Source organism: Suricata suricatta, chromosome 4, assembly GCF_006229205.1.
Source record: "Suricata suricatta isolate VVHF042 chromosome 4, meerkat_22Aug2017_6uvM2_HiC, whole genome shotgun sequence".
NCBI classification, from domain to species: domain Eukaryota; kingdom Metazoa; phylum Chordata; class Mammalia; order Carnivora; family Herpestidae; genus Suricata; species Suricata suricatta.
Window position 1 is genome coordinate 105,274,269 of NC_043703.1, and position 26,857 is coordinate 105,301,125.

Genomic DNA, 26,857 nt, shown 5'->3' on the forward strand with positions numbered 1-26,857 from the left:
GACAATTTAAAATAGCCATAACATACCATACATGCTGTCTAAGTTTAAAAAAAAAACATACACAACATGTAAATTATTGCACAAGAGAAAGGCTCAAAGTTTGCGTAAAATGCAATAGTATTGCCCCATACAGATCATGCATTCAAACGGTGAGAACATAAAGGAAAAAAAGAAAAGGAAAAAAAGAAAAAGAAAAAAAAACAGGTGTGCTGGTGACAAGCACTCTCATATTCTTAGCTTCCGTTACTTCTGTTTGTTTGTTTGTTTAATCACATGGGACTAGAAAAAAACCCTACAGGGAGTGGGGCTGGAGGGCGATGGGGAAGGGGGGGTGGTGAAAAAAGGAGGTGTCAGGTGGGAGTGAGGGAGGGGTATTAATATACCTCTATTCAGTTTTTATATCATTATTCAACACTCGATCACTGTGCCATTTTTTCATGTGTTTCTCCAGGGTACTGTACACGCTAAAAGGCATCTTACAAATTTCACATTTGTAAACGTCCTTCCCCACCTGGCCATGCGTTTTCATGTGCCTGGTGAGCTTGCTACTCTGGGCACAGGCATAGTTGCACAGCTCGCATTTATAAGGCCTTTCGCCCGTGTGGCTTCTCCTGTGGACAGTGAGATTGCTACAGTTCTTGAAGACTTTCCCACAGTACTCACAAGTGTCGCTGCGTCTGCCCTCTTTTGAGCTGGGCCTGCCCGGGCCCGGACCACTAATATGGGGCGTGCTCCCTCCACTTCCCGTGCCGCTGCGCCCCGAGATCCCTCCGTCCAGCTCCCCGGGCGGCGTGGAGAAGCGCAAGCTCCCGTTCTCCGAGGAGTGCTCCGACGAGGAGGCGAAAGGCGATTGTCTGGAGTCTCCGAAGCTAAGGAAGGGATCTTTGAGCTGCCTGGAGGCCGCGTAGCCAGCGAGCCACTGCGAGTACACGTTCTCCGTGTTGGGCATCGCGGCTGGGGGCAAGTCGAACTCCTTCTCGAGCTTGATGCGCTTGGAGAAGGGGCTCAGCGAGCTGGGGCTGCCCAGCAGCAGCTTTTTGGACAGGCCCCCCGAGGCCGACTCGCCTGGGGAGCAGCCGCGGCCGTTAACAGTGCCATCGTCTATGCGGTCCGACTCGCCGGCCACCGAGTCTTCGTCGCAAGTGTCCCTGTGGCCCTCGGCCTCGGCCAGGTGGCCGCGCTTGTGTTTCTCGCCCAGGACCTGGTGGAAGGCCTCGCTGAAGTGCTGCATGGAACTGAGCACCATGCCCTGCATGACATCAGGCAGGGCGCGGCCCTCGTCGCCCACGCCCACCACCGCACCCCGCGAGCTGTTCTCGTGGTGGCGCGCCGCCTCCAGGCTCAGCCCGAAGCCGTAGTCCACCCTCTCGCTCTCCGTCAGCTCCTCCTCCTCCTCTTCCTCCTCTTCTTCCTCTTCCTCGTCGTCCTCCTCTTCCTCCTCGTCCCCATTCTCCGGGATCAGGTTGGGGTCGTTCTCACTCTTGAACTTGGCCACCACAGACTTGAGCGCGCTGCTGGCGCTGCCCACCAGGTCGCTGGTGCCGGGTTCCGGGGAGCTGGCGGTGGAGAGGCCGTCGTCGGACTTGACCGTCATAGGGGATGACTTGTGCATGTGCGTCTTCATATGGCGCTTCAGCTTGCTGGCCTGCGTGCACGCGTGGTCGCACAGGTTGCACTTGTAGGGCTTCTCGCCCGTGTGGCTGCGCCGGTGCACCACGAGGTTGCTCTGAAATTTGAACGTCTTGCCGCAGAACTCGCATGACTTGGACTTGACCGGGGGCTGGGAGGGAGGAGGGGCGGATTGCAGAGGAGGGAGGGGGGGCGTCGCCAGGAAGGGCGGCTTGCTACCTGGCTGGAATGGTTGCAGTAACCTTTGCATAGGGCTGGGCCGGCCTGGGGACAGCGGTGGGCTAGACGTGTTCCCTGCCAGCTCTCTAAGTCTCCTAGAGAAATCCATGGCGGGAGGCTCCATAGCCATTGGATTCAACCGCAGCACCCTGTCAAAGGCACTCGGGTGATGGGTGGCCAGGGCCATCTCTTCCGCCCCCAGGCGCTCTATGCGGTGGGGGTCCAAGTGATGTCTCGGTGGTGGACTAAACAGGGGGGGAGTGGGTGGAAAGCGCCCTTCTGCCAGGCCGGAAGCCTCTCTCGATACTGATCCTGGTATTCTTAGCAGGTTAAAGGGGTTATTGTCTGCAATATGAATCCCATGGAGAGGTGGCTGGGAAGGACATTCTGCACCTAGTCCTGAAGGGATACCAACCCGCGGGGTCAGGGGACTTCCGTGTTCGCTTTCTAAGTAGATTCTTAATCCATGAGTGTTCTGTGCGTGTTGCAAGAGAAACCATGCACTGGTGAATGGCTGTTTGCAAGTTGTACATGTGTAGCTGCTGGGCTCATCTTTACCTGCAAAATAATACAACACCAACATCAATGTTTAATCACAGAGGAGGACATTAGCAATTGCTTATTTATGCTTCACCTCCACCCTTCCCTGTCCCCAGCCCTCCAGCCCACAGGCCTAAGCCCTCACTGATCTATTATATTTATTCCCTGTGTCTAGAATTGGTACCCGGTACATCTGGTGGTTGGTGCCCAATAAATATTTGTCAAATCAGTCTTTCTGCCACTTCATTCAGTTCTAAGAATTTTAAGTCCAATCACCAAAGCAGAAAAATCTGCACCAGTTCAAGCTGGAGAATCCCTACATTCTAGGGAACCTCAGCAAACCTCTTCCGAACTCTCCAATCTGTCACCAACGGTGGTTTGGGGCTAGCTATTTCATCTCTGTGCCTCCGTTTCCTCATTTGTTAAGTGAGGGACTTAGACAAGGTGACCTAAGGGAAACTTTCTGCTTCCTAAATCCCATCGTTCTACTCTCCCCTGGGTGGCAGGTGAACTTTCTAAATAGGCAATCATTTCATAGGGATATCAAAAAAGAGAAGGTCAGCTCATTATAATTCTCTGTGGCCCTAGAGATGCTTTTAATCTTAGCCTGAAACACACTAATTGTTGATATTGTTAAAAATGAGAAGATACTCCTAAAATAATTCCAAGGAAGAGAGACTAGCAACATTCTCACAACCCAGCCTGTGTGAGGACTGGTAAGTCCCAATCCTGGTTCCACAACACCTTACGGGGACTCCCATTTTTATCTCGAGGGATGTTGCAAAAAAATCTCAAAAGAGAAATTTAATTCGGATTTAACCAACAGGCCGTATCAGATCTTTAGAAGTTGTTCCCCCAGTCAAACAAATGCAAGTCTGGAGAAGTTAGGAGGAGTGGCTGGTGCCAACTTAAGCAGACACAGCATCCTAGTTTAAGAACAGTTAAAGCAGCCAGCACCATGACGGGCAGCAGGCTGAGAAATGCTACACTATCCTCCTCCTCATTATTTTGAGAGGCTAACAACGTGAACCAAATTATACAACATCCTGCGCCCTCGGCTGAGCCTCAGCTCCAGTTGAGAAAGAAACAGAAAGACACAGTTCAGCTAGTCAACTCTTTGGCCAGTAGCCAAGCCGTCTGGAGAGGGGCCCTGCTTAAGTCACATTATTTCTCTCTCACTGAAAAGAACCCGAGAGTGGTAAATGCCACTTTGGCAAAGAGGGGGCCAGCTTGACTTCACGATCATTCATTTTTGGAGATAGCTAAATTTAAAAATATATATACACCAAGGGAGTAACTAACAGTTTACCAGTCAACTACGGCACTAAAAGGGCCCAAATGTTGGTGGCCAAAGGACAAGGTTGAGAAACATAGATTAGCTTCCCAGGGATTCTCAAAGAGCTGGTGCATAAAACACAAATGAGAAATGAACTTTAGCCCGTCTTTAAAAAGGGGGCTAGAGGAGTCGCTTAAGGCCCAGCTAGTACTTGTCAGTAACTTATTTAAAAGCAAAAAAAAAAAAAAAAAAAAAAAAAAAAATTTCCACCATGGCGCTAAAGAGTGGGAGTGAGGAATTAATCAATTACGATTCCTCCATTTAGCAAGTCAGAAAGAAAAGCTGGCAGGGCCTTCTCAGGAGTCCCAAACACGCATTCCCAAACAAGCCAGCCTTGCTCAGAGCACTTGTCTGAATAATGGACTCCCTGCACTGACCTTGTAATTTACTTTACAATGCATTTATAATCTCACTCAATCTATCCCACTCCTGGGTAAATCTCTTTAACAAGATTAGATGATAAGATACCAAAATTAGGTTTCCAACATTTGCCTAATGTGGAAGGAGGGAAAAAAAAGGCAGAAAAGATTTTGAAAGAAAACGCTGACATTAGTATCACATTATCTGCCTATTTTTGTTTGCCTCCTCTCTTCAAAGGGAAATGGAAAGCATCATTGAGAGTATTTTCATAAATTTTTTGTTGTTGTTGAACAATGACTTGGGTTCTAAATAGGGAGGCATAAAAACTATCTGGTTCCAACTAACGTGACCCTCCCTGGCTTTCTCCTTTGCCTCTCTAGGACTCTGTGTTATTATCATACATTTAGCCTGACAATCCGGATTGGATAAGTAAAGAGGAGATTTGTCAGCTGAAACAAGTCCTTAACACTTCCATCACTCCAAATGCCTTAAAATCATATTTCCGCTTATATTTTATTGAAGTCCAGGCCTGAACCCATAATTAGCAATCCAGTTTTGCATGCATGTTGACCACGGTTATGGGTAAGTGCCAAAATGCGCACAGCACTGCATCAAGGGTCTCACCTGTATCTTTTCCAACAGGCTTAAATAAGCAAAGTCCATCTTACTTTGTTGTTCTGAACCTCCTAAAATTTTGTTTTCAGAGTCAGTGATATGATCGTGCCACGTATGTTCACACTGTGCTGTTACCCACTCCTCTCATACATCAGGTCAGAGGAGATAGCGTTTTATCTTATAATGAGCACACAACATACAGTTTTCACTATCGCGTTTTAGTATTCCTATCAACTAGATATTCTAGATCATGAGGGCAGCTAGTGTAATCATAATGTCAATGAGAAGGGCTGTTACGATTGAGACTAAAGATTACATCAAAAGAGCTGCTTTCAAACTGGTAATTATTACCAGTCCACTAATAGCAAATGATGCATTACAGTTTCACCATATAATCTGTATTTCACTCAGCTCACGCCAGTGCACCATATTATATTACAGTGCACACAGATTCTCAATTCCTAAACTGCAGTCATCAATAAATGTGTTACTTGCCATAATTTGTGAAATTACTTTGTTCATAACATCTTTGATGGTTTAGAAAGACCAGCATTGATTTCCTACGTGGCAAAATTAGGGCTACATTGATTTATTGACGTGTAAAATATAATAATATTCTTCATTTACTCTGACGAAAATCAACTTCTCAATTTGAGAGCCTCATTGGGCATTCATGGGGACTGTTTTGATTTAGAGCAATAAACTGAGTCCTGGCCCCAAGCATAAGAACTCCAGGCATCAAACGGTTAAAATCAGCCATTAGCTCACCTACCAGCTTTTATTTAATTTCATTTTATTATATAGGGAGGAATAACCCCATTTTTAGTTTGTCACCAATGCTAAAGAGTCATGTGATCCAAGCCTCAGGATTGAGAAAAACAAGGAAGTCTGACACCAGAGCCCAGGCTCTACTATTTACCAGCTTATGGCTCTGAGACCCTTAATTTCTTTGAGCCTTAGGTTTCCTATCTGTTAAAATGAGCATAAAACCAGTACCTTATAGAATTGTGAGGCTGAAATGACAGACGTGTCTAAAAGCCATAGGTAACCTACTAGGTCCAAGGTGAATGTGAGTTTTCATTACTCCCAGGCTTGATTAGTTAGTAGCATGATAACTGACCAGGTTGTATACCCAGAAGGGCTTCCAGAAGAAGGTTGGAGTCCAGAATCCAGATCTCAGGCCAAGGGGAGGGAGGTCCTGGATAGTGGGTAGCAGAAGAGGCCACTTTAAGGGCCCATGACTGTGGTCCCCCAGCAGGGAAGCCACAGGGAGGTGCTAAGTGCTCTGAAAGCCAAGGGCAGCTGGTTAAGGCAGCTGGGTGGTGTTGGGGGTCAGTTCTGCTCGAATGCCTTCTGGAACTCCACAACCCATTTCCACATACCTTGTCTGGTCACTCCTAAACTGGTCCTGCCAGAATGGGCACCAGCAAACTAGGTACCCTCCCTTTGCGAGAAGAGGGGGAGAAGACATGGATTCTGTAGCAGTCTCCTAGTTTCCCACCCCGGCCCTCAGGAGTGTCAGCGGAAGAGAGAGACCTGAACTGATTCCCAGGCCAGCAGCCCTGGGCCACTCAGCTCCACCCTCCTCTCTACTGCCTTACTCCCTTCTCATCCCTTCCCTCTAAGGGTGGCTCTGTTCCCACAGCCCAGTGCGGGCCCCAGGCACCCCCAGCCAAAGGAGGAGAGCTCTCCCCACCCAGTCAGCATGTAGGGACTCGAAACCATGAATCCAACCCCCTAAACTCTGCAATCGGTGACCTAACCCAGGCTTAGGCCCAGCTGCATGTTGGGGAGGGGATGGCAAAAGAGGTGCTTTTAACCCCTGCACCACCCAGCCCTCAGGACTTGAGGACTTGTGAAATTCACACAATAACTCTTTTGTTACCTAGGATTACCTAGGAGTTAACAAAATAAACAACTGGCTTCAAACTTGGTCTCAGGGCGCATGCCCTGCCCCAAGACACCATTCTCAGGAAGGCTGGGTCTACTTTACCTCTCTCATCTAAAACCAGTCTGCTTTATAGCTGAACTCCCCATCATCATATTCTTTCCATGTCACCTCCCCTTTCTTTTCCTCTTTCCACAACAGGTAACCTTTCACTTACTTTCAAGATAAAAATGAATTCCTTAAATAAAAATGAGGTATTATCCTTCTTTTTTTTTTTTCCTCTCTTGAACCCGCTTTTACGTGTTTGGGGCAGAATCGACCCCCACCCCCATCCAACTTTTTATCCATACATGACTCATATCATTTATTACTACACAGAAAACTGTATTATCTTCTAGAACAACAGATTTCAAAAGCATTTTTATAAACACATAAATCTAAATTTCATAAAAAGACCCCCACCATAAAGGTTGGCTTACACATATAAGTGGACAGTGTTAATGGTAGTGATGGTGGTGGTAGTGGTATCTTTGAATTTAAGCAACAATGCTGTGCAATTTTCTCTAAAACTAGCAGGAAAACAAGTAGAAATCGTCTGTGTGTGCATATATATGACACACCATATATATATATACACATATACCATGTTTAAACATACATGTAAATGCATCTATAACATGCATGAGGATAACTGTGGAGTAACTCTAAACTGACTTCTTTTGGTTCCGGCCTCTGCTAACAGGTATGCCATAGAATAAACTCAAACTCCTAAATGAGGCCATGAAAGTGAATGAATGTCCAGGAATGAAATGGGCCCTGAACACACAGAGGTCTGTGGTCACACGCCATGGAGCCAGATACGACCCTGGGGAAGAGACCCACAGGGACAAGTTACTGTCAGCTCCATGCCTTCAGTGGGAATGACACAAAAAAGGGGAGGGGAAAAGAGAAGGGGGGTGAGTGGAGCTGGGAGAGGGTGCCAAGTGAGTAATGGAATAATACATATGCAGAAGCCAATCTATTTTGGAAGTAACTCCTTTCAGTACTTAAAAAGTAAGAGTAATTTCCAGAAACTCTCATCTCTATACACATGGACATTTGTAGAAGAAATAATGCTCAACTTACAAATACCCTGCGGGGTATATTCTGCACTCATCCCGGGCGTGGGGATTAGAGCTCCGTGTGCAGAACGAGGGGAGGAGAGGCCCCTCCAGTGCAGAAGTTTATCTGTGAAAGAAACCCAAAATCAAGCACTAAAGCTATAAACAATGTGCATCATAAACCACAGGATATCACATTTCAATTCCATTAAAATAGATGAACATCATTACAACAGCCTTGCAGATAGTTAAAGGCCCAAGGCCTGTATCAAAAAAAAAACCACCCAAAACAAAACAAAACAAAAAAACAACAGTGATGAAGTTATTTCCACGATTTTGTTTTGTTTTTGATTTTGGTCTTTTTCAACAAAAGGGAAGGGGGTTGCTTTTTTGGGGGGGAGGGGAGTCTTTGGTTTATTTGCTTATTTGTTTATTGTTTATAATTAGAGATATGTAAATAGCAAGGAGGAAATTGGCAATGTTACAGGGTGGACTGGTAAAATGGAGGGATTTATCTGCAAGGCTGGTTTACAGGCATACATTTACTTTACTAGACACACCCAAGCAAAAAACAATATGCAAGTGCTACACTTAGGAACGCACCTCCAAAGATAGGGTAATCTTAGGCCTTCGGGACTTGGCTGGGCCACGCCCTAGAATCCCATCACCAGAATATCCCATATAGACATGACTTCTTAGCAACACAAAGCAGTGTAGAATAAATACTAGAATTCTGGGGTTACAGTAACTCTGGCCAAGTCCCCATCTTGAGGGTGAGGAATCCCACTATTAAATGACAAGGATAAACCAGCATTTCGATAACAGCAGTACCCCAAAAAAGTGGCCCACCTTCTCCATTCTTGCACTTTGTTGCACTCAGCTGAGGAGAAATGACTTCTCACACTAATAAACATAAATCTAGCAATAAATCAAGCATTTCTAGCTCTGAGACTTTGGTGAGAAAGGAAATATTTGGTCTGTGCAACCTGGGGATTATATGGTTTGTGTGGTAAGTTCCTAGTTTTTCCAAGTCCACCTCGAGCTAACCAAGCACGTAATAGGTCAACCTTGAGACAGAGTGTAAGATAATTGGAGCAGGAGATACCCAGTGTGTTCTAGAGGCCTGGAGTTTGTGATGACTGGGGGAGGAGGGAGAGAAGAAAAACAGACTTTGATGGTGAGTAAACAGAGTATGTTTTCCATTAGCTTAATATTAAGAACACTTAAAAGTGTTGTTGTTATACTCTTGGATAGCAGGTCCCAAGTGTAAAATACATCCTGTTCTCCTTATATAGATTCACATTGCCAAGAACAGCCAGGGCCGTCAGCACAAGGTTTCCTTTCATGAGGAGCGTGGTGGGTAACAATGGTGTACTGCTCATGGAAGCTCTTAGGCTCTGTTGTTAAGCTCTGTTGTTCCCAGGCCTGCAAAGGGAGGCCGCTGTGGAGGCCCCGCCCAGCCTGAGACCATCTACAGAGGCATATCCTCCTCTCCAGCCCCAAACAGAATTAATGCCACAAAATTGAACCAGTAAAAGTACAAAGACTGGACTTAAAAAACAAGTATGTCTTCAGTTCACTGTGTACATTATAAACAGGGTATTGAGAGCATAGGGTAACATTAACTACCGATTTAGTCGTTGTATTTTTCAACGGGAAATCTGAGAATCCATTTCTGCACTTGTTCTCATCTTAGCCATTTCAGAAGTTGGTATGTCACCAAGACTGAGATCCTTTCCTTAGCAGACCCACCCAACTGAGGCACCTCGTGACCCTAGCAGAAACGCCACAAGGTACTTGGACTCCTGCATAGGGACAGTCTGATTTCAATTCCCTGCCATTTAGTCTGAGAGGAGATGCTGAGGTGTCTTGGTAGGCCTCCAGCAAGATGTGAGGACTGTTGACTTACCCCAGGCCTGACTACTTTCATTTATGTCTGGTTGAGAACCCTGTCTACATACCCATCAGCCCTGAACACGCTGAGTTTCCAGGGGCAGCGGCCTGGCCCATTTTCCCATAGCGCCAGGCCACATGGCATAGCAAGGGCTCATCAGGGAGAGTATCTGGGTATCTGGCACCATGACCTGTTTTTGGTTTTTGAATTGTAAAAAACCTTCAAGATCATCAGGTGTACGCCTTCATGTGACACATGGGGAAACTGAGGGCTTGCAAAATTAAGTGACTAGCCCACAAGCTACGTTGATAGTTAACCACAAAGTGAAGATCAGAATTAAGTCTCGGCTTCCCCACCAGTGCTCTTTCCTGGGATATCCATCTATCTCCTTCCCCTGGTTCCTTCCCAAGGAGTGCCAGTGAGGAGGCACTCATTGACCCATCTGGAGAAAACCTCTCATTGCAACCTCTTGGGAGGGAATTCAACCCAGGGGTGCTGAGTGGGCCTTTCAAAGGGTTCAAATGAACTGACTTGGTTTCAAAATTGGAAAACAACACCCGATCTGCTTCCCGAGCCCCTTGGCTCCCCCACCCCTCCACTGTTTTTCACCCTCTACCATCCACTTCCCCCCCAGAACTTAGCCAGCTGAAGAGGGACACACCTGTTCCTATCAGTTTAACAAAGCTACTGACATTGCCTTTCCGGGAGACTCATACTTGTATTTCTCTTCCTCCAGGAAGAGTGTCAAAGCACAGGCATCGGGGAACCCCAGCTGATTCTGCAGCCTCTCCCAGTGCACACATTCTCCTTGGTAAGTTGTCGACATTCCCACAGGAACTGGAAATGCTAAGTTGTTAATAGCCTCCCTAGGGTTTAACTTCTTGCTATGATGCTTTCAATTATTTCATCATGTTTTAGGCAAAGTCTCACAATTAATGCTTTGAAGCATCACACTCAATGAGCAGCTCTACCTGCCCGGGCCCCCCCTAGTTGAGGGCCTTTTCTCTCCATTTCCCCCAGGGAGTGGTGGGCTCCTTAGCTGGCTGGAAAGTGGGAAATCGTGCTCTGCTCTCTTCTGCTTCCTTGGTGGTTCTCGAAGTACAGCCGCAGGCCCCGCATCAGCACGGCTTGGAGCTTGTTGGAAATGCAAATTCTCAGGCCCACCTCAGAACTACTGAATAGAAACCTGGGGGTGGCAGCCATGCAGCAATCTATGTTTAAAAAGTCCCCCACACAGTCCAGTTTAAGACCAGGCTGTCGTGGGGTAAGGGGAGGCACAGAAGCTGGAAGCATGTTCCGCTGGCAGAGAGCCAGACTGGCTAGGAGACCTTTGTGTCTTCTGTCTGAGACTCACCTTTTTCAGGAGTAGAACAGTCAGAAACAGAGCAAGCCTGGGACATCCCTAGGAATCGCTTCCTGTGGCATTCCAGCCTCCCTCATCGACAGGGCAAGGGACAGAGCCAGGCTTCCTATCAAGTACAGAATGCTCTTTGCACTAGACAGCGTCCAAACCAGTTTCTGTCAGACAGATGGTGTCCTCACCACTTTCATAAAAGCTGAAATGTTTGAGGAAGCAGCTGTGGCACACTGCATGGGTGGGGTAAAAACCGGACTCTGTTTCCCTGTCTGGGCTCACAAATGTGATGTGTTGCCCTCTTCTGGATCAGTCTTTCCTAATTCCTGTGCTCTTCTGGTGAAAGGTGTTTTAGCCTGTTCTGTTTCATAAAGGGTCTCTAGACCCAGCATCTCTACCTGGGGCCCCAGAAACGCCTTATGCATTATTAGGTTGCAACATTTCCTGACAGCTGAATGAAAAAGAATGAATCTTATTTTTTTCAGGTCTCATTAAAAATCTGCCCCAAATCAGGAATGGTTTTGATTTAATGTTATACATTGGTCACTTTACATTTCTATATACAGTGGGTACCAACTTTTGATGCAGAGCTCCATAAGCCCAGTGGTATGTCCCTGGAATTTAAGGTCCTTGAGCCAAATTTCAGGTTTCCTCAAGAACATCTCAAAGACTCCTTTATTATTGACATGCTGTTTGTTTCTGAAATCAATCACTGGTATGTAACGCAGCCACATTAGAGTCTTTCTCATTGACAAGTTATACTGCCGATCTACACATGTGCCGAAACAGCTAAGCACACAGCATCATTTCCAACACATTTAATGACTGTTCTGGGTGCCCGACTTTTATCAGGTATTCAATCCCCAGGCCTCTCTAGAGGAGTATGCAGACATATAGCTGTCTGATGTTTCCTGAAATGTAGATATGTGTATATATATTTCCTTTCTTAAGGAAATATATCCTTTCATATGTTTTTCCGAAAACTTCCCTGTTTTCCAAATAGGTAGGGCACAAAAGGAATATAGCTGTCCCCAAGTGGAATGCATTACCCTGGGAAGCCCTAACCCCCCATTCATTCTGGGTCTTCAAGAGAATGAATAACAACCCACCGTGATTGGGAAAGTCTCTATATTGGTGACAGAGGCCAAAACAAAGGACTCTGACACTTTTTTCCAGCAAGATCCTCAAATACCCTCTTCCCCAGCCAGGAGCCAACTTACAGACTACACTTAAAATGCACCCTGAAAGTTGTACAGTTACCTGAATGAACCAATTCCAACTGTATCACTACTACTGGATCCAAATCACAAAAATAATGAGTGCAGCTAGTCTGGGATAGAGGCTTCTTTAACCAGAAAGCACGTCCACGAAGTGTCCTCCTAGCTCTTAACCCTCCGTTTACAATAGATACCAGCACCTCTCTCTCAGATTCTGTGACTTATCGAAGTATCATAGAGCAAACATTAGCTATGCCTATGTCTTGAGTCATGTCAATCTAAACTGAAAATGTGCCAGCTTTATCATCGCTAACAGACTTCTTAATTAACCTTCTGATATTGTCAAAATTGCATTCCCTTTTGTTCTAGAAATGAGCATTTAAATGAGCATTTTTTCCATCGTTGCTTTTTTTTTTTAACTAGCTACGGTTTTACCAAATTGTGATGCTTTTAAAAAAGCGTATCCTGTACAGATGAAAGCAAGTGAGAATTCTAGAGATATCACATTTAACAAAATTTCTTTGCTGAAATTTGCTCTTGATCTCTATATTCCTTAATCCTTCATTGGTGACTCTAATTTCATCAGTCACTCATTTAAAAACTCTTTTTTTTTTTTTTTTTTTTACCAATTCTATCCTCCTATAGCCTTGATTATCTAAAAACAAATTTCACCTTTTGAGTTCTTATCCTAGAAATTCACTCTATGAAGGGGGAAGGACAGACAACACCTTTCATGCCCCTTTATCCATAAAAATGCAAAAAATGCAAGCCACCAATCTGTCAAGGCTAAACAAAATTTTCTGCAATCTGTGTCTTTAACATAAGCAAAGCATATAATGAGAGAGAGAGAGAGAGAGAGAGAGAGAGAGAGAGCGTGCTTGCAAGCAAGTGAGCTTGCTTGCTCTTCTGAAGAATAACTAAACCAAAGACATTGTGTTCCATCTTTGTGTTGAAATGCAGATTTCCCACTAAAAGGCAAATCCTTCATTTCAAAAGGTTGAATAGGATGGTACTTAAAAAAAGAATTCCAGCTGGTTAAATTTAGGGTGTTGAAAAAAGTGCACTCCAATAATATTCTTTGGCTCTGGGCCCGAAGTATTTTCACTTGATTGTGAATTAGATAAATTTTTATTATACTTTAAGCTTTTGCCTTAGAATGATGGAACTAATCAAGGAGACTGGAAGGGCAGCTCTATAAAGACAAATTGTCTTAGGACAGATTTTTTTCCTTTGTTTAACTGTGTACCTCACTATGCAAAACATGTTACCCAGGTTAATGTCATTCGTTCATTCTTTCATGCGTTCATTCAACAACTATTTACTGAGAGCCTGTAATGCCCAAAGCAATGGGCCAGGATCTGGGGGCAACACAAAGAAAACCCAGACAGACTTGCCAATAGGAGCCCTCAACTAACAGAGGAGAGAAGGCCTGGACAGAAATCGCTCTCCTCCAATGCAGAAAGTATGTCACGAGAGAGGCACAGATAAGCTGCTATGAAAATTCAAAGGAAGAGAAATTACTTCCACTTGAAAGGGAGGAGGGCGCCTTTCAGGAAGAGGTAGCTTATGAACTGCTCCTGGAGAGCCAAGAGGAAGGACTTTCCAGACAAAAGCAAAAGCAGGTACAGATGCTCAGAGGAGCAAAGGCCAAGGTGTGCACAGACCAAATGGGGCCCAACAGGTAGTTACATTTAAATCAAAATACTGTACACCAATCCCTTTGGCTGACACCAGAGGATCTGTTCGTCTAAATAAACCCTCTGAGGACGTCTGTGAAGTCCTCAGCTTACACAAGTTCCTATTTTCAAATATCACATTTTCTTAAAATAAGGGACACAGCCATGCGGATGCTTGAGAAACTCTTTATGCAAGTTCATCCGTCCTGTCCTGGTTTGCTTCTCCCCCACCTCCATTTTTCTCCCCTGATGAATGGTGGGTGGTCTGCTGAGGCGGGATTCAGTGTGTTTTATTCCTCTGAGTCAGACAAACAAGTGTTGATAGCCACATTCTTCTTTGCAATATTGCCTCCCTGGCTTAAATAATCTATTTCAGATGTACCATTGCCAGTTTTAGATGGGCTTGTACTTGCTGACACATTCTCCACAAATGACTGTGCAAGAAATGTGGAGATTTTCCTACACTGCTTTGTCTCTTCAGTCATCAACTTGACCTTCCCTCCAAATTTCCGTCCTTTCTTCTCTTAAAAGCCGTGGGTAAGGGGGGCTACCCTCACCCCTGCTCTGAGCCCTCACGTGTGGATTTTGTTTGCAGGTGGTGGGGTGTGCATGACTGGTGAGTTATGCTGGAGTATACGAGTATATGGAGTTATGCATATTTGCCTCTACCTGGGGTCTTTCTCAGGTTACCTGGGATGTTTGAGAATGGCTTTTAAAGATGCCCGTGCCCGATACATTCCCTTCTGAACACCTCTGACCCTCACTCTCCAGAGCCTTTTCTTCCTTTAGGATGTCAGGGACTTGCTCCTCTGGAGAGACTGCTGGCACAAAGGCAGGAATCCTCACCAGCTGTGCATGACCTTGAGTAAATCCCTTCCCGTTTTTGACCTTAAGCTTTCTCATCCTTAAAAAGAGAAGACTAGATCAGATGCCTGATGACTTGGCCTTCCTCTGTCCCATGCCAGTCGAAGTTTCCTTGAGACCAGATATGGGACAGGAATTTGGGATGCAGTTAAGAGACCAGGCAGGGCCATCTTAAAAGCGGGCCAGGAAGGGCCTGTGCCCCAGTGACCTTGCAAAGATGAGGAGGATCCTCCAGGCCAGTGTGGGCTGGGTCCAGCTGCCAGGCTAATTCTTGGACTCAGAATGTAGGCCCTGGTGGTGGATTTCAACTTCTTGGGGCCCAATCTTGCAAAGCTCCCCTGTCTGAGTTTCAAAGGAGGAAATCTAGGTGGGTCCAGAGCCAAAGAGACTGAAGGTCACAGAGGACCAGGAAGGAAGTTTCCACAAACTCAGGCTAAATGTCAAGGGAAAAGGTCTCTGCTGTCCGTGCCAGAAGGCCAGTGGAAAAGCTCGGCTTCACGCCAGAGCCTGGCACCCATGGGACTCTAAGGAAAGCCAGAGTCCTCTCCAGGCCACCTCAAACCAGGGTGGCAAGGCCCCAGTGTCTTGTGGTCCCTGCCCTCAACCAACCTGAAAGGTTCCTGGAAAGCCATGTGTAAAGTGAGTTTCTGTAAACGGAATCACATTTGCTAACCGACATAATTTCAGAGATGTTTCATCAGGCCTATCAAAAATTGGCAGGGCTTCTAACATTTTACCTTTTAAGTGCTTCTTCCTCCACCCCCTCCCCAACCTCTCTGTCAAGTAGTTAATGATCTGTAAACAAACACTTTAAATTCAGTGGGGGAGCTCACTATTTAAAGGCACCCTGTGGCGAAACCTTTTGAAAAGTTAACAATCTTTATGTAATGTGAAAAATCACCCTCTAATTTATCAGTTGCCATTGATGAGATTTCGTGCATATTGGGGCTTTCTTAAGGTGGGGCTCGGCTGCAATACCTTTGTGGTTAGAAGGCGGCAGTGATAAAAAGAAGCTGCTCTGAATTCGTTTCTATCACCCCGACTGTCCTCACAAAAATATATACACAGATACCATTCATGCCCCCCTACCCACAGGAGAAATAAAGAAAAGGGTGGAAAATTATAGTCCCAGACACATAGAAAGCCTTGAAACCCGCGCACTTGAGTGTCTCCTGGCTTAAGTATTACATGCCTGAGGGGAGGGAAAGGTATTTGGGCTACAAAGATGGATCCAATGAGACTGACCATTTGCTTAGCAAACGTTTAATTCTGATAACACCAGCCAGAGCAGACTTGTCTATCAAAGCCAACAGAACACACAACTCCCAAATTACTCTGAAGAGGCCACCCTGAACCTTTTTATCGGTGTCAATGCACGACAAATGTAATTTATGCCTCTATACCATTTTCATGAGTCTCAAGAAAATCGGAGAATAAATTTAAGCAAACCAAGCTTAGCACTAATAAGGAGATCCCTCGTGTATCCAGGTGTCCCCTGTGTTGTGGAGGAGGAAGTCGGCAGGGTGAGGCAACGGTGCTGCCCGAGGGACACGGCTGGCCACCCAGGGAGCTGGAGAGTTTTCTGGTCTTATCTTCCAGGACTGATCTGTGCAGCCATTCAAGGGAAACGGGCCCCAAAGAATAGGCAGCCCCAGGAAGTCTGTGTCAGGCTTCCAAACCCTGCCTCTTCTTAAGGAAGTAGGTCCTGGCTACTCTGGAGATGGTCTTCTTCTTCCCAAAGCATCCTCCTCACTTTCTAGCTCCACAGTGATCCTGCCGGAGGAGAGACAGTGTTATCCTCACCTCCCCAGGGAAGAAGCAGTAGATGTCCAAAGCATCCGGCTGTAGGTCGTGAAGCCAGGGCTGGGAGTCAGGGTCCAGTCCACCTTTCTGGGCACTAAGCTTGCCCCTCATCACCACTCACTGCCGGAGTCATCAAGGTGAGCCAAGACAGAGTTTGTTGCCTGGACACAAGTCTTAATGCCATTCACAGGCAATCACTTGCCTTCCTGGGACTATACAGTGGTGTGCGTGTGCATCTGAGGTGGTGGGGAAGGCAGACTGTACAGGCCAAATGCTCTGTGACACTCTTGGCCAAGGGATCTTTAGAATCAGAATTGGCCTTTCTCCAGAATGAAAACCTGTCATGTCCGATGGTTAATACAGAAGTGCTCGGAAACTGTGAGAACTAATTTAAGACTTCAAAGCTCTACAAACTAAAAAGAAAAAAAAATGGTCTAGCAGGTCAGGCTCTGACATTTCTCCGGGAACAAAACTAGGCTGCCCTCTCGCCTGAGGTGAGACTGAATCAAGGAGGGTTCTGGTCCTGTGAGGCCAGGCCTCATCCCAAGGCAGCCAGTCCTTCTTTCAGAAACAGGCCTCTGCCCGCCCACAAGCTCTTCCAACTTCTGCTCCAGTCTCCCGGGTCCCTGAGCACCTTCCCTCCTTCTGGGCACGGAGCAGCCCAGCTGGAGCCTCTCTGACAGAGTCCCGCTGAACGAAGGTGAGGCGGACACAGCCTACTTATCTAAGGCCTACTTTCTTGGCTTTATAGTTATTTTCCTGGCTTTTTACCCAATTTCTAATCCCTCATTTATACCACTGACCAACATGGAAAGAATTTCCTGAATAAAAAAGAGATGCCCACATGTATCATCTGCACTCATTCAAGAGTTCCCAATCCAGCCACAGAGTGGGTGTTGCTGCCTGTTCTTGGGTTCACTAATTGTGTTGATTCAGCAGCAGTAACACCCAAAGTTATCAGACACCTCTGAGCTCTTCAAACCAAGAACGCACCATTTCAACACCTCTCTAGCCAGTGGACAGGTTCACTTGGCTAGTGATACCCTATTCCATAGGTATCAAGGTGGGGGGAACCCTACACTTCATATTGGGAGACCCCAGAATCACATTGTCTTTGGAATCTCTCTAGCACTGCCTAGGAAATAGAGGTCTGGGAGGGTTAGCTTTCCCAGCTGTGCTCTATTTCCGTTCAGTCTCACATGAGAATGACCTGGGACCACCAATGTCAAGACCTCTCATGACTACTAAGAACGGAGACACTCCACTCTCCCTAACAAGCCCCTCAGGGTGAAATCCTTTTACGTCCAGAGCCTCAACTTTCCACTGCTGGGTAGAAAGCCCCACTCTGTCACAGGCCCACAGATCTCCACCACCACGGTGCTCAAACTCTGTCAGACGGTGGGGACCGTGGACAGCAGGGCTGACACGGTTTCAAAGAGGCCGACCAGGCAAGAACCGTCCTGTACTCCTGCCCCAGCTCTAACGCAATAAAATGTCTTTTATCAGTGTAATTCAAGGCAAAGAGTCAAGGGTCTGTCACCATTTTAAAGAGGCTTATTACATGGCCACAAAAATTTGCCTCAGGCTCAACCCTGGCATGTAAGGTATCAGCGTGGGACAGGTTCTTTTGATTTGATTTTATTTTCTTACAAAATCTGAAAATGAAACGCTTGTGTCCCTCCCTTCCACCAACCGTTTTTTGATTTATGGGGAGGAGGAAAGAAATCTGAAGTTGACAGGTTGGGACAACTCCACTCAGCTTTCCCACTCAAAAGCGGCTTTTGTTCAACCATACTTTGCATTTATGGCCTGAGGCTCTTGGCTGACACAGGCTGGCTCCTCAGTATGAGAGGGCTGTGGACTTCCCCGGGAGGAGGCCCCCACTGGGATTACAGGTCCCCTCAGGGCTGGGGGCACTGAGGCTCACGGAGCTGAGGGCACAGAGGCCCCTGGTTAGACAACGAAAGGGGATGGAAAGGATACACCATGCTTTTGTCTTCAGCTCTACACTACACTTTTCTTGGGTCCAGGGCTCCATGAGATCATCGCGCATCCACCAGCACTGGCTCAACTAAAGTCCCAGGGTTCGGAGAACCAAGATGGTATCGTCCACCTCTCATGACCTGACACCATTCTGGGCAAAGGAAAGTCCCTCAATAAGCACTCAGAAATTGAGCGCTGTTCAGTGGACATTCCCATGTTCGAGATCTCTTTATTTTCAACCACCTGGCTGGAAGGCGCTGCCATGGATCCAGCAGTGACCAAGGGAACCTTCCCTTCCTGAGGTTGTTGAGGTCTCTCCAGTAAATGATTCACTAACCAAGGAACCTCCAGGTCAGCCTTGACCCACGAGATGATTACAGCCCCTTGAAAGTGGCTGCTGGCCCATCGGTTCACTGTACAATTTTGGCAGTCGGTAATTGTATATTTACTCAATGGTTGTTACGGACAATCAGGTTAATAATTCACCTTCCAAATGCTGTGTAATTACACAGTTAGAAGAGTTACAATCGATGTCAAATTTTCTGAAGTCTTCTGGTGAATTGGCCCCAATTACCTAATCTGGGTCCCTTTCTTTTCCCTCTCTCAATTTTTTTTTTAGTAATCTCCCACACTTTCCTCTATTCTCATCCCCCACCTACACCCCTATCTTTCTGCCCCAAGAGAAAGAACAGTGTGACATTCTTCAGTTCAAATAATTCTATTTAGAACCCATGGTTTTGCTCCACTAAAAGGCCTTAAATAAGGCTAGGAAGCCAGCCATGGAAGGTGCATCGAAGGCTGGCTGGCTGGTCTCAGCTGCCTCCCTGCTTCAGATACAGGAAAACACCTGCAGCCACCCACACCCTATCACCCAAGTTGCACCATCTCCTGGCGTGGCCCAGTGGAGGCCCAGGAAAGAAAGCAAGCAAAGCCCTGCTGTGCTTTATGGGGCCCAGGCTTCCCAGCCAAGGGACTGGCAAGGGCCGTGGAGTGTCAAACCACGGCCACAGGCTTAGGAGACAACCCTGCAGAATTCTCTTCCCACCCAGATCCCTGTGCCCAAGCCCAGGCTCCTACCTCTGCTTGGGATGTGCTGGAGGGCATGAAGAGAGAAACATACACCCTGAAAACAAACATAGTGCAGGAATCCCAAGAACCATAAAAACATTCAGAACCCACGGCCCTCTCTCCATCACTCAAGAGCTAAACCAGGCCCTTCACACCTTTGTTGTGTGGTTTTAATATACTATACCTCACCCACCACAAGCAGATCTGTCCCCTCCGACAAAAGGACAGTGTGGTCAGCTGACCTGGGTCACCTTGGGCTGGAACTGAGGCCACCCAGGCCACAAGCTATAGGGTCTGGCAGCGAAACCCATGTAAGACGAGGGTCCTAGAACACAGCCGGTGAAGGAGAAGGGACAAAGGAGACAAGGCTGTCCACTGCCAGCTCCTGGCTATGAGTGATCACATGCTTTTTCTCCATTTCAATGGGTTGTGACTTTTTTAAAGTCTTTTTTTTCCCCCTGATGTTCCACCCCTTGCTTCTTTCTCTCTCTGGCAAGCACACACAACCCAAGGCTCCAATGTCTTAAAAGGTACCTTTTCTGTTTTCGCAGATGAGATTAATTTCATAACAGACCCCCAGAACATTTTATGTTCTGGTTGGAGAGCCTGTGACCCCCAAGACATTGTGGACTCATAAGAGCTCAGTATGCTCTGTAGGAAGTGAACTGAGGAAAGCCCTGCCGGCCAGCCCATCATCTTCTCCAGCTCATGAAACCCACCTAGATTGAGAGAACATCTCTGGAACCTCTCGTCAGGTCTAAGAATGGGGATGGACTAATGTTTCCCAGCGAAAGGCTTGGCTGTCACTTTCAGATCGAACATCCTACTCAGCAGGGCACCCCTGATGCCCAGAAACAGGGTCAGACTATGAAGGGGGGATCTATATACATTTGGGACATTTGGGACCATTCTATCTACAGAATTTAGTTTGGTTGGAGTTTTGTTGTTGCTGTTGTTGTTTGTTCAGATTGTGATCTCTTTTCCTCCATAAAAAAAATAATAAATAATAAAAAATAAACTTGAAGTTGCATTTGTTTCCTGTTCGTGGAGCGGACAGAAGGAGGGTGTGCAGTGGAGGAGGTGTGTGGGGAGAAGGCTGATAGATGGAGCAGGGCCGAGAATATCCGGAATTGGAGAAAAGTGAGAAATGGAGCTTTTTCTTGGCTTCCAAACAGTTGTAATTTCTACTGCCACTGCTTAGATCCTGGGCACCAAGCATAGAGAGTGGGAAAAGGGGCATGTGACAACTTTGCCACAAATCAGGATTTGGCATTTAAATCCACAGGAAGCAAGAAGAATAGAGGGACTTCTTATTTATAGATTTGCAGATGAACTGAATGAGATAACCAAAATGCACTTCTCATGTATTTGAAGGAGCAATTCCATTTTCAGACTTGGAAAGTTTCCCATAATTGAGTATCATCCGACCCCGGCAGCACACTGCATCCCAAGGTTAAGATCAGCTTCCTAAAAACCGGGCAGAAGGCTGCTGCTCTGGTGGTAACTCAACAATCACACTTTGAAGGACAGGTTGGTACCACACTACATTTAACTGGATTCAGTTCATCTGATTATACAGTGCCTTGCTTTCTGGAATATGTAATCATCTCTTTCTGATGACATTTTAAATATCCAACTAGACAAATAATTGCAGCAATAATTGATAGCAGAGTCAAGCTGGAAGATCACTGATTGGCAGAGTCCCCACCGAAACAAATCTTTCTTTCAAACATTACAGGAATGATATTTAAATCTAACTTTTGCTGATAAATGCTCAAAATCTGCTTTACTGATAAAGACACTGCAAGAAAACCTGCACTTCGGACTGTGGTTACTTTGTAAGCTGTTTGAGAAGAATGAGGCAGGGTATTTTATTTCCTGTGAATAACTGCAAGGATAGCGTGGATGCTTTGGGGGGAAGCCACACAAGCAAAAGAAGTGCTGGGCCCAACCATCCACGTGTACGGGCCTCTGCCTCTCTAATGTGTATCCTGTGGTAGAGAAAGGGTCTTGCAAAGGGAATACCCACAAAGGCAGGCACACAAACGATCAGCTCCATCCAGGCCTCGCGAAGCTGGCTTAAATCAATGCCTCAAACTGGAATTCAAATTCCTCTGCCCTGTGCAAAGAGCCCTGGACAGGCTCTGGAGGCCTGAGCTCAGATGAACCCCAAGTGATCTCAGGCAAGTCCCCAGGTCCAGCTGCAGCCCCCTTCGGCCCCTAGTCTGTTTCTAAATCCAAGGTAGAACCCTAATCAGTTGTTGTCTGTATCATGTGTTTTCACTGTAATGTTTAAGTTGTTACGGTTTGGGGCGCTGCTTTCAACAATCCAGACCCCGTGAAATGCGCCATGGTCAGAAATAACTCACAGAAGATGCTTGTCTCTGGGAAACCTCAAATGAACGAGCTGGCATATTAGCAGACACAGATTACCATAAGGAAAAACTAAAACAGAAGATGTATCTGGATGCCTCAGCTAGCAACAAAGGCAAGAATTCAGGGACAGGATCTGAGCATTTGCCCAAAGCACGTGAGAACCTCTTTTCATTTGTTTCCCATTTTCTTTCCTTCTTGTTCTTCCTTCCCTTCCTTCTTCCCCTCTTCCTTTTTGGGGTGGGGGTGGCATTTTTCCCCCCTTGAAACCAAACCATTATAAGAGAGCTCACCGCGTAGCTTCTGTTAAGAATCCAAAGCTTGTTAGATGTAATGATTATCTGCGCCGTGCCACCTCCCGCATCTGAGGGACTTGTCCAACGGCTCTACTCTAATTTAGAGCTCCTCCGTTAATTAGAAAGCCCTCAGATTTTCTGCAAATGCAGGTCACTATCGACAGCTCACGCTTTCGATGCTTTGCCTGTGACAGTTGTTAGGCTGTCCTTCCAGGAGCTGGCAGGGTTGTCCAAACTCTGACAGTGTCAGAAAATTTAGTCACCATGGCCGCTATGCAGGAAGTTATACGCAAGGTGACGGTCCCCACATAGTGTTTCTCCACAGCCAACAAGCCTGATGAAATCTGCATGCACATGCAGCTAAAAATAGCTCAGATTTCAATCCCCTTTCCTGCCTCCCTCTTCGCCTTCTCTCTTCTCCTTTTCCTTCTCCTTTCCACCTCTTATCTCTCTTCCTTCCATCCTCTTTCTAGAGTCTCCCTTCTGTCACCTTCCCTCCCATTACCCACACCGTGCACACACATCAGGGTCCTCTGCTATGAAAAGGGTCACATTCACAGAAAGGGAAGTAGGTTTTACAAATAAACCAGGTTGCTTTTTATTGAAACAGCAGTGATTGTGGAACAGAAACTCCCCCCGCCCCCTGCCCCCACCTTCTTTTTAAAAAAATATTTCCTATTTTTTGCACTGGTCAGCAGCTGCACCTGGTGAGGTGGAAGTCAAGTCTATACTTCCAGCATGGCTCACATGTTTTTTCTTAAGGAAAGGGGGAACTGGAAAGGGGAGGAAAAAAGGAGGAAGAAGGAAGGAAAGGTTAACAACTCAAGCAAAAACACATATGGGGCTGAGGTTCTCTGCCCCATCACCATTCCGACGGAAGACCTCCAAACTACAGGAATTCTCACTTAGGAAGAGGTCATTTTGGGGTATGTGCTGGGATGGATAAGGGGATGGGTAATGGGCCCATGACCATGCATGTGTACATTTGGGTTTATTTCATCAACGCCATCTAAATTTCATCAAGTTTAGGCCAAAAGGGAATGCTCTGTGGCACCTGCTAAGACTTGGCCAAAAAAGAAACCAGTATCTAAGGCAAAAGGACTACTTGCACACCCCCACCGAGAACAAGGGACGGCCCCCCGGAAGATCAATATCCCTTGCTGCCGTGGTTCCCACGTTGACCCCAAGCTTGATACTGGGCCCAATTCCCTAAGAAGACCCAGTTCTTCCTTGAGGTCCTGCAAACAAACGCAGGCAGCTGACGGTAATGGGAACTCGGCCCCGCAGTTGCTAGCTTATGAAATGCAACGGGATGGGGTGGGGTAGGATGCCACAGGTTAGACTGACACGTTCACACAAACCCAGAATTAGCTAACATCACAGCAGCCCGGCAGGGCGGGTCAAAGCGACCCCAGCGAGATTCCCAGTAGATGCGGTGAGTCTCCAACCCCAACAGGGCCCAGATCTCCACCTACATCCTGCTGCTGTCTGTTTGGCCATCGGCTTCCAGACACCAGTCCCGGAAAAACCTTGCCTTTAAAGCTAACTGACAAACCAGGATCATGTGAGCCAGGGCAGTCTCCCTATTCCATTAGACACAGCCTGTGTGGAAAAAATAAGAAAACACCTAGAAACACCTGTGTGGAAAAAAATAAGAAAACACCAGAAAATAATGTGGAAAGTGGCAAAAACCAATCAACTCATTTCAAAAGAAAAACCCTTCATCCAACATCACCAAGCTCCTAGGAAGCTGTCCCAGCAACCTACATATAAGAAATGCTTGCTATTCTGAGGTGAGAAGTGCAGTTGCCTTTCGCTCGGGACTGTCAAACATGGTCTATAAATACCAGCACTGCCCCTGGTGAACCGAGGGCTGAGCTCCACCCAGAGAGGGAAGTGTTTCCCTAAGGTCACACAGCAATTCCAGGTCTTCCAGACAAGCTCCGTTGCCCAACAGATGGCTTTGTCTTCTCTCGGAAACAGACATTGTTACGTCTGGATCCCCATTTTCAAGAGAAGACTAAGGAATAAAACTTCATACTTTCCTTTCTTTCTCCAACCTTTTGCTCCTGCCCACTCCCAGCAACACACAAGGTCTGTTTCGTATACTTAGGGATCTAATTCCGTATCTACCCAAAGTTTCTAACACTCCTGTCTGTCAGCAGGTCAACGGTACAGCACAGAGGCAAGCTGTTCTCCATTCTGAGGTGGATTTGACAACGAGGCTGCTGAAGGTCAAGCCATCCTGGGGAGGATGGTGCTGGGGCGTTCAGGGTCACTGCTCTGTGGGTGGACCCTGGCACATTTCCAGGGAATAACTTGTGATTTGTTCTCTCCCCTACCCATTAAATCAACACACCAACCACAGCTCTACTTACTGGTCCACCCTGGCTACCTCCCATTTGGCAACCAGGGCTTCTGATACGCAAGAGAGACAGGGTGGCAAATGCTGATGGTCCACCTTACAGACACATGTGTAGTTAAGTACCAAGTAAGAAATTCAAAAAACCTATACTTACTCTACATTCCCCCCCGCCCAACACACATGCATTTCAAGAGATAATTTCTAAAGATCTACCAATCTGCAATACATCTGACCTGGCAAAGCGTTGAAATTGTCCCTTTCTACAAACCACAAGCCCTGTGGTGGCCTGAGGTCCTCAGGCTTTGAAATAAATAATGCACAGAAATGAGCAGCATGATGGATTAGCTGGCAGATTATTATCACCCGCGTGGAGGTTCCACTCAACAACAGGATTAGGACTGGAATTTCTTTCAGGAAAAAGTTTATATATATAATGTTAGACGGTTGACCAAGGCATTGCGGCATGACAGACAAGCAGCTCGCAGTCATGGAGTGACCGTGTCCCCTGACAGAATGTTTCCACTCAATGCCCTGTGAACGCCACTCACGGGCACACTGGGAAGAGTGACCCATCTCTGAAACGCGGCCACTGCTCTGCACGCCACTCACCGTCCCCCGCCCCCCCCCCCCGCCCTTTCATGTCTTCGCCCTTTTCCCTGCTAACAGGAATTGAATCAGAACAAATTAATATTTAATTCTGAGAGTCTCTTCTATCAGAATCAAAAAGACTCAGGACATTCAAAGCTAAGGCAAACGCCCCTCCTATAAATCTAACTTCTCTATCCCGACGTTTCACACGTCTGTGAACAGTGAGTCTCCCTGCGGTCTGTCCGCTATTTGCCACCGGCCTCAGCCACACGGCAGCAGCGGGGGAAGCCGGTGCTGCACCTCTAAGTGTGTGAAGGCCTAACCTTTTACCCATGTAATGATCTACTTAATATAATATTTTGTCTTTAATCAGAGAAAGAGTAAGATAATTTGATATCCCATAAAACTCCCTAACCTATATTTTGCAAGTCAATTAGCCAGTCCTTTCGCGTTAATGTCAGCACATCCCATGCTGCACCTCCAGTCAGGCTTTCGGGTGTCTGTGGCCCACATGCCACACACCGAGAGTGTAAGAAGGCGACTCAGGAGGGAGGCCGTGGAGTGGGCAGTTACTGTTTCATCATCTGTATGGAAATTGGGAAGTCATCTCCTTGACTGGAGATTATCTTCCCTTGGGATCCTTCTGGAGGGCTATAAATAATAGAACACACTAATCAACATTATATATTAAAAAACGAATACAGAATCAGATTAAGGAAAGACTACATTATACTATTATAAAATCCAAAGCAAAAAATAATAATAAAGAGCAAAAAACAGAGAGGCATGAGAAAGAAGTGTTAGCTGGCCCCCTTAAATTTAGCCCTATTCTCTGGCAGCCAAGCGAGCCTGAATAAGAGTGCTTGGGTAACCATTTCTCACTCCCTTATTTATGAGCAATGGCATGCAAAAAGCAAGAGGCCTAATTTTAATGCACTCAACTCCCCATCAACCTGTTTACCTATGGATGCTGCAGAAAGGTGAATACCAGAAGTTTATGAACGTTTTATGCAAAATCTGAATATGAATCTGGTGTAAACATATAAGGAAAAACAGGGACATGTGGCACAAACCCAAAACACGAATGTTCCCAACTCCAGCTGTCCAACAGCATCTGCCTCTCAATATCTGAAGACTCAGTTTCCCATCTCTAAAATGGAGTCTCCTACCCAAGTCTGGGAAAACATGATGAGAAACAATTGGATTTTAAATTCTTCGGTAGAGCCCTCTCTTTGCTATTACTTTTTGACCCGGTTTTGAAAACACAATAATAATACTTATTTTTTCTTTTTTTTAGATATATTTTTTATTTAGTTTTGAGAGACAGAGAGAGACAGCGCAAGCAGGGGAGGGTCAGAGAGAGAGGGAGATACAGATTCTGAAGCAGGCTCCAGGTTCTGAGCTGTCAGCACAGAGCCCGACGCGGGGCTCGAACCCACGAACTGTGAGACCATGACCTGAGCCGAAGCCGGACGCTTAACTGACTGAGCCACCCAGGCGCCCCAATAATAATACTTATAAGGAGGTCTCATTATGCAGAAACATTAACATTCTCCTTGAAGAGTATGTCTCATTAGCTGTTAAAAGAGAATGTTTTTTTCTTTCCTTCTAGGAACATGATGAGTGAATCTGGCTATTTCATCAAAGCTTGTAAAAGACACCTGAGTCATCATTTTAACTGAACAATTT

General features: G+C 46.3%; 1 protein-coding gene across 8 annotated transcripts in view; it reads right to left on the minus strand.

Annotated features, from left to right (window-relative positions):
* Nucleotides 1–26,857, minus strand: part of BCL11A (BAF chromatin remodeling complex subunit BCL11A) — a 100,343-nt gene that overhangs the window by 8,212 nt on the left and 65,274 nt on the right. For 4 of the 8 annotated variants that reach the window (XM_029937414.1, XM_029937415.1, XM_029937418.1 and 1 more), the window contains 2 exons: nt 7,713–7,814; nt 664–2,406 (listed from right to left, as the gene is read on the minus strand). In XM_029937414.1, the coding sequence (XP_029793274.1) occupies nt 664–2,406; nt 7,713–7,814 (1,845 nt within the window). Of the gene's footprint in view, nt 2,407–7,712; nt 7,815–26,857 lie in introns of all 8 variants that reach the window. The other 4 variants (XM_029937419.1, XM_029937413.1, XM_029937420.1 and 1 more) reach the window with 4 other exon arrangements.